Source organism: Centropristis striata, chromosome 15 (assembly GCF_030273125.1).
Source record: "Centropristis striata isolate RG_2023a ecotype Rhode Island chromosome 15, C.striata_1.0, whole genome shotgun sequence".
Lineage (NCBI taxonomy): Eukaryota > Metazoa > Chordata > Actinopteri > Perciformes > Serranidae > Centropristis > Centropristis striata.
Window position 1 is genome coordinate 2,012,616 of NC_081531.1, and position 8,893 is coordinate 2,021,508.

An 8,893-nucleotide genomic window follows, 5' to 3' on the forward strand; every position below is an offset into this window, starting at 1 on the left:
AACTCCTCAGCGTCCAGTCTGTAAATGAACCAGGCATGCGTGAAGTGGCTGCTGGCTGTCTTCCAGTCAGAGTCTCTTTTTTTTCTCTCTGACAGACAGAGAGGAACGTTTCTCTGTCACCATGCTGCTGTTGATCTGAAGGGAAGAGGGCTGTAAAATGAACATGCTGTAGTGAATCACAACGTGTTCATCAAAACTATTTCATTATAATTTAAAATAATCTGGTCTGGAAAGCTGTGGATAATACGGTGAAACTACTGGGTTCCCTTTGAGGACGAGTTTTAAAACTAGTTATTCTGAGGCTAGTATAGAATGTGCCTCTGTATGGGGAAATGAGACGCACACAGCAATAATACAGGAAATTAAACATGAATTAATAATGTTTTGTATTGTTGTATACTGCATTAATAGTGTGTGGTTGTCACAAAATCTCACGGCACACCAACCACTGTTATATATTATTATATTATATATTATTATATGATGTGATATTTTGTTGTATTAGATATAAATTATGTTATTTTTTAAATTATTATATTAAAAATTATTATATTATATATTATTATATTATGTTATATATTATTATATTATATTATATATTATTATATTACATTATATCTTATTTTATGTTTCATATTATATTTAAACTTATTATGTCATGTTATATTTAATAATATATATTTTTATGTTGTGTTTTATATTATTATATTAAAACTTATATCATGTTATATTTAATAATATATTTTTTTATGTTGTGTTTTATGTTATTATATTAAAACTTATTATATTATTATATTAAAACTTATTTTATTATATATTTTTCATAAAACTGTAAAGTTATAAAGTGAACATGTATAAAAGTTCTTTACAGCATAACTGTGATCAGTATTCATGTGTGTCTCTACAGGCCTGTGTGCTGGACGTCAGTACCATTTAATTTCTGAAGAGAAGAACTTTGCTGAAGCACAAAGTTACTGCAGAGAGAAATACACAGACCTGGCCACTATAGACAGCATGGAGGATGTGGAGACCCTGAACAGAACGGCAGAAACAGCAGGAGTTTCCTCTGTGAGTTCACTTTCCTCTTTCTTTCCCTTCAAACATGTTTTTGACATCATGTTAGTGACACGTGGATTTAAAGTTTTATAATCTGAGCCGTGATACTTCAGAGAAACTTTAAAATCTGTTTTTTAATCTGAATGAGGACGAAGGATTTAGTTCCCCATTGAACGTGTATTATAAGGGATCTCTTAATATCCAGTATAAACAGCAATTATTACAGGAAGCACAACCTGTTTCACTGTTCATATGGACACATGAATATTATTATTAATGCAAATATGTGTTTCAGATCGCCTGGATCGGGCTGTACAAAACCTGGGGGTGGTCACTGTCAGACACAAGTTTCTACAAACACGGAGAGGAGGAGTTCAGAGGATGGGAACCTGGACAACCAGACAACTACGGCGACTGCACAGAGATTTATCCTGATGGAGGATGGCACGATTACAGATGCACATACAAGGAACAGGCCGTCTGCTGTGATGTGAGAGGTGAGAATATTGATGAGTGAAGGTAAAACAGACCAGTTGAGCTTGTTGACCTCTCCCCTTCTCTGCTGCTCTTTGCCTCTCTGTCTTCAGTTACATGAAGCTCATTTAAAGCAGATGGACGTGAGTCCTGCCTTCATTTCACTGTGAGAAGCTGCAGGTTTCTATAAAGAGCTCCATCATTAACAGCTTTATCCCACGTCACTGTCTCAGTCAACAGGGCTGCAAGAAAAGGAGTTGATATGCACACAGCTCCACGGTGACTTCAGCTTCATGCTGACATTCATTAAGAAACATCAAACTGCTGAGAAAAATATTCAGACGCAGAAAAACTCAAATATAAAGTTTGCATCTATGTTGTGTGTTATGTTGCCTCTGCACAGCTCTTCTCTGGATCTATTTTCAGAGCTGGATGTGACTTTTGTCCTCACTGACGACTCCATGACCTGGACTGAGGCCCAGAGCTACTGCAGAGAACACCACACAGACCTGGCCAGTGTGAGAAACCAAGCGGAGAACCAGAAGGTCCAGGAGCTGGTTCAAGCAGCAGGAGTAGACTTTGTCTGGATCGGCCTTTTCAGAGACTCCTGGAAGTGGTCCGATGGAAGTAACTCCTCGTTCAGACGCTGGTTGCCAGGGCAACCTGATAACAAAAAGGGGATGGAGGCTTGTGCAGCAGCAGATTTCAGGTCCTCTGGTAGATGGGTAGACCTCAACTGTAACAGCAGGAGAGCATTCATCTGCTACGGTCCAGGTGAGTGGTAACCCCTGATTCAAACAGTATTTATATCAGATTTAGGTTTACTTTCATCAAATCAAATCAAAATCAAAATCAAAATCAAAGCATCAAATGACACTAAATGTGAACACTCAGGATGCTGGTGTTAGCGTGCAGTGTGACCAACTGCAGATAATCAGTTTGTGTTGCCTTCAATGTGAGAATATCAACAGATGGAGGAAGTAACTGCTTCTAACTGACTGATAAACCCCTGAACGCCCCCTGGTGGCGGCCTGCAGTATAGCTCTAAACTGACCACAGGCAGGACAAAACTAACTGAGGACACTTTATATCAACAGGATGCTGATTATTATCAGAGCAGAAATCTCTCAACTCATCATGTTTGATTGTCTCTTTAAAGCCCCAAAAACAAGTTCAAAGCAAGTGTTCAGACTGAGGCTGAGGAGCTCTGTGGACCCCAACGACCCTGCTGTGATGGAGGCAATGCTGAAGCAGGTAAATCTGCTTTTTATTCACATTTTATGCAAAAACTGAGCAACAAATGACTGTTGGAAGCATCAAGATGAAACTTTATTGACCCTCAGAGAGTGAATTCACATGAAAGCAGTAAAAGAAACAGTCTGAGGAGGAAACAGATAAAGAGACATTTCAAATAATAAAATAAAATAAAAGCGCCAGGCCCAGCCATCGTTGGCCGCGTCCCAATAGAACCTACAACAAACAGGCCAGATTATTAAAGGGGCGGGGTCAAGTTAAGGGGGCGGGGCTACTGACCAAGGTTGAAGTCGATCGGGTTAAATCTGTAGGAGGAGTTCGTAAAAGTATTCGACGTGGAAATGGTGAAAAACGTTGGAAAATGCGATAATCGATCCAAGATGGCCGACTTCCTGTTGAATTTGGGGTATTGGTCCAAGAGGCTTTTTGGTGCGTTTCCCCATGATAAATATCCATCCATCCATACATTTTCTTCCGCTTATCCGCGGAAGAAAATGGATGGATGGATATTTGTACCAAATTTTATTCATTTACGTGAATGTTCCCCATAGGATGTTGCTCCGTTTAAATGTTCTAGGGGGCGCTACTGAGTCATTTTGACCAATGCTCCAAGTTTGGTGAGTTTTTTAATATGATAAAGACCCCAAAAAGGTGTTTCATTGAAGAGAATAATAATAAATGGACCAATTTCAACAGGGTCCTCACACTGTCAGTGCTCGGGCTTTAATAATAAACTTTAATAATAAACTTCTATCTGCCACCAAACACACCAAGAAAATGTCCAAATACAATCCAGCAATGTGAGAAAAGCCCGAGCGTTTACAGGAGAAGAAACAGGGAAAGTCACCAACTATCATGTGAGGAAACAAAGTGTGAAAAAGAGCTTCCAGAGGATGAAATGTAAAGAAGAATGCAGAATGTAATCTCTCTGTGTGAGTAATAATGTTTCTCAGTTCAAACAGAAGCTGAAGGCCCAGGGGGTGAATGACGACGTCACACTGAGCTTTAGGAAGCAGGCAGATGGAAAAGCCTTCCACAAGGAGAAGAAGAAGACCAGAAAGGTGGAGCTTTAATTTAGATTTGCTGTGAATCAGAAAAGTGTGTTTCTTTACTCAGATACCCCTTTTGGACCAAAGCAGTTTCAGGAGCGTTTGGAGCCGGTGCTAGTGCTGGTTCACAGTTGGTTCCACTTGTGAACCAGCTCTGAACCTGTTTTCTTTTCCACAGAGAGCCTGGTCATTACGTCTCTGTTAACGTCTGTATGTCTCCGTCCTCTCAGCCAGTATAACAACAACAGACTACATGTCTCTACAGCACATCTGCTGCTCATCTAGATCACTATGGACGCCCAATACATTCTGATTAACACTCAACGTAACATGCTAATGTTGGACTTTGTTGTTAGCTAACGCTATCAATCACATTGCAATTAAACAAATCAAATAAATGAATGAAACACGTTTTAGTTGGTGTCTCTCAACGGGCCGAGTTGGTCTTGTTGGTCAGATAGCCCCGCCCCCAGCCCCGCCCCCAGCCCCTGATATAAGCAGTTCACAGTTCAACACCAGCAGACAGTTGGTGCCGTAGTGGAACCAGTTTTCCCGGCTGGGAACTGGTTCTTTGGCGGTGGAAAACCAAAGAACTGTTTTCAATTGGGCACCGGCCTGAAACCGGCTCTGGTGGAAAAGGGGTCAGAGTCTTTGTGTGATGTGTGAGAATAGAGCTGCAACAATTAGCTGATTAATCGACTCGTTGCAGCTGTTTTTATAATCAAATAATCAGTTTAGTCATTTTACAAGCTCAAATGTCAAATATCTGCTGGTTCCAGCTTCTCCAGTTTAAAGATTTAATCTTTTATTGCTCATAAACTTATATTTACTGATATTTAAACGTAGAGAGACTGTCGGTTTATTAAAACAAGACATTTGAATTGATCTGTTTGGGCTGTGGGAAATTATAACAGGCAATGTTTTATTATTTTTCACATTTTATAGGTAAGATAATATAAATGAGATCTGACTGGAATCAACTCCAGTGAAAATACACCTTTAAACTTTAATGTTGTGTTGAATCATTCAAATCTACTTTCATGAGTAAAAACATCTTTCTTCATTTAAGTTAATATTTCGCATCAAAACATGCCAAACAGTTCTGGCTTTTCAAATATGAACATTTAATGCTTTTCTTTGTCATATATGGTCATAAACTTATATTTACTCATATTTAAACGTGTTGGTTTATTATTATTATTATTATTATTATTATTATTATTATTAAACAAGACTTTTGAATTTATGTGTGTGTGCTGTGGGGATTTAAAACAGATTTTACACTATTTTCTGACACTTCATTGATAATATTAATAAGATTAGATTACACATATTCTTTATGATGAGATCAGATATTTGGTTCCTTCAGCTTCATATGTTGTGTTGTGTAGTTTATAATGAAATAAAATAATATCAAACAAAGTAATGTTGCTGTGAAAATGTATGATGAAATAACATAATAATGTCTGCAATGAATTTAATAAATTTCTTGAATTATTTCACAAGTTGTCTGTTTCTTTATATTTGTCATAATTTACTTGTGTGATGATTTATTTGGCATTTTCTTTTTCATGGAGATAATAGAGAACACTTTCCATAATACTGATGATTTTAACAATAAATGGCCTCTGTGATCTATAATCTTTTATAAAGTTTCATAATCTCTGAGATTTATATTTTAGGCTTTATTAGGGCCTCGGGGCAATTGCACCGAGCACTGGTCCCATACAGCAATAGCTGTAGGGACCAGTGCTGCACTACTGTTATACTGTGGATTTCTTCTTCTTCCTCTTGCGGACGCAATTTCGTCCCGCTACTAGTCCTACAACTTGAAGAGTTGCATAGAAACGTAGGAAAATGTGTCTTCTCACTCACAATCCTCTGGTAAAGCTGTCAGAGTTATAGTTTGGGCGTAGGACGCACAGATGATCCACCAGCACCACCAACAGCCTCATTGGGTCCCATATTAAAAACGCAGGGAGATATTTGAAAAAGGGATATGGAAACGTTTTTTTAGATTGCTCTAACAAAGCTATTTTTTCATTTTTCTGAAATAAAAACATACGTAGACGTTCAGGAAGAACTCAGGACGCTCAAAGTGAAGTCGAATCAATGATAGGTATTATGGTTTTGCCAAAAATGCTTTCTGTTCGAGGCCAGAAATTCCAGTCTGTCCACCTCTGGCTGCTGTCACTCTTTCGGAACTTTAACAGGTGGTATCAGTTAATTCTGTTGATTGCTTTGATCTTTGATGTGATTACAGTTACAGATACACACACACACACACACATGCGCGTAAGTGCACACACTCCTCACACATGCATACACCTGCTTCAAACACGCACACACAGATAACTTTGTGATTTTAATTACACACATAGGTAACTTTATGCGATTTTCACTACACACACACGCACACACAAATGCGCGCGTATGCGCGCACACTCCTCCACATACATGTTTCTCTCTCTCACACACACACACACACACACACACACACACACTTTGAGGTTAAAGGGCATAGTTTTAAATCTCTGAAGAATCTCATCATAGTGTACACACACCGGCAATAGCCCCCGTGGCCCTTTCAAAATTTCCCCAGAGGAAATTTTCTAGTTAAGAGTTATAATAGTTTACTGCCTGTTCCTGCTGTTTATCAATGATGTGACAAGGTTTGACACAGTCTCGCGAGACTTTGTGAAACGCTATGTGTGTTGACAGATCTCGCGAGAGTGAGCTGTGAGACAGAGAGGCAACCTTTCTCTCCACAACACCTCTGCCGTTGAGTTATAACCGTCTCGGTGTTGTGACGTGAATCGTCTCCCAGCAGAATGTTTTCCCGCCGTCTAACTTAATATTTCACTTTTGTGGATTTCCGCAGAGAAAGCAGCGACACCGGAGCAGAGAAACACCTCCGGACAGCACGGCACCGTTTATCTGACTCATTATTACTCATTAAATCCACTGTTTTTGGATCAAAGTGCTTTTAAAGACAGATACTCGGCGAGATCAACTTTAAAACGAGCGAGCTGAGCAGGTTTGTAGCCGTTCACTTCATGTAACCGACAGACGTTCGCCTTTTAAAATGCGTTAAAAAGGTAAATTAAACCTTTAGATCACGTTTTTATGTGATAATTAATAATGTAATGTCTGTTTGTCCCGGGTCACTCACAGGGAATCCGTTAACTTGCTTCTTTTTGGGTTTATTGAGACTTTTGTGTTTGATGGTGCAACACTCTGAACTTTATATTCATTCAAATATATACATATAGGTGTGTGTGTATTTATGTATATATATTTACACACACACACACACACACACACACACACACACACACACATGTATATGGATATGTGATACTCACAAAATAAGTGTTTTGTTGAGATATTATTTTTATTATTTTTGTGTTCATAGCAGTTGTATTATGTGATTTTATTGTCTAAGAATGATAAATGACAGAAGCTCCCAGTGAGCTGCTGTAGCGTGAACTGGCCGCTGGGTGGCAGCACTGACCAGCAGCGTCACTGGGCTCCTTGCAATGCCTCCTGGGAGCTGGGCTCATCATCCAGATGAGAGGAGGAGCAGCAACAGTTGTCCTGGGGGGTATTCCAGAAAGCGGGTTATGTGAAAACTCTGAGCTTGTTAACCCTGAGATGAGGGAAACTCTGAGGTTATCCGTTCCAGAAAGAGAGGTAACTTAAACTCTGGGTCCGTTACTGCGGTGACGTACTCTGTGAACATAACCTGCTCGCTGCAGGTTTACTATAAAAACCCCAGAGTTTCTACCTGTCTCCTCCCACACGAAGAAAGCGGTTAGATATGGATTGCCCCTTTCTTAGAAATCCGATCGACATCGAGGCCGTTTTGATTAGAAATGTTTTACGTCGCGAATATTTTAATGAGCGTTGGTGTAGGCTACAGCGTCACATTTTAAATAACTTCAATAGATATAAAATATAAATGTGTTTCGATGTGTATAAAGTGTTAATCTACTAAGTGGAGTATTAAGTGAGAGGACGTTGAAAAACAACATTTTGTTAGGGGTTTAAATTACTATTTGAAGTAGCCACTGAATTAATATTTACTTTGTTTAATAGCCTAAGTCAATTTAAAAAAATAAAATAAAAATCTAAGTGAGGTGCAATCATAGCCTAGCAAAATATGTCTTACCTTTTTGAATAATGTTTTTATGTTTCATTTTTAACTGCCTCCAAGTCCTCCTTTCTCCTGTTGGATTGCACCTAAATGAAAATTAGATTTAATTCCTACTTATGATCATAACTATAGGCAATGCTACGATCTTACGGTTAAATGTTACGTCAGTGTTACATTCAAACTTACGCGTTGACTCGGGCAGCAATTTTCTCCCATGCAGTCTCTCTCTCCTTCGCTGCTGCAGCCGTGTTACTTTTTCGGCGAAATATGTGCTCATACTCGCCGTAGGACTGCATGAGTATCTCCAACTCTACCGCGGTGAAATAGGTCGATCTTTGTTTTTTTTCCGTTGTCATGGTGACTCGTGGAATCGGGGCTCCATTGATGATGGCTTTTTATAGTGGTTGTGCACGCGCGTAACCCGAGGCTGACATACTCAGAGATGATTGAACTAACTCAGATCAGCTGTTCTGGAACCGGATACCCAGAGTTTCCCATCTCAGGGTAAGTCATCTCAGAGTTCAGGGATAGACTCAGAGGTTGTTGAACCTGCTTTCTGGAATACCCCTCTGCTTCACTGGTTTCTGTTCTATTTACAGGTGAGTTCCTCACTTTTTACCTGACTACAGATGTCTGTAAACTAATATGAATCCCCTGTGATATGTGGTTCGGAAGCTAAAAGTGCGTTCAGTGTGTAAATATTTAAGTGTCATGGTCCGTGACGGTTGTAGAAAACAGGAAAATGTTTATTTTTGGTCTGATACGAATTTTGATAAGTTTATTTTCTTGGAAATATGTTAAAATAGACATTCACAGGGCTCCAGACTAACTTTTTGCATCAGTTGCACTGAACTCCAAAATTTGGGTGCACCTTAAATTTTGTGCTGGTGCACCTAAAAAAAAA

General features: G+C 39.1%; 1 protein-coding gene across 1 annotated transcript; it reads left to right on the forward strand.

The window, feature by feature from the left end:
* Positions 1 to 756: 756 nt before the first annotated feature.
* Positions 757 to 4,072, forward strand: LOC131986944 (macrophage mannose receptor 1-like). The gene is made up of 6 exons (XM_059352084.1): positions 757 to 1,068; positions 1,352 to 1,546; positions 1,752 to 2,304; positions 2,690 to 2,784; positions 3,738 to 3,800; positions 4,064 to 4,072. Exons 1-6 carry the CDS (start codon positions 892 to 894, stop codon positions 4,070 to 4,072), a joined length of 1,092 nt encoding a protein of 363 aa, XP_059208067.1. The 5' UTR covers positions 757 to 891.
* The last annotated feature ends 4,821 nt before the right edge of the window (positions 4,073 to 8,893 follow it).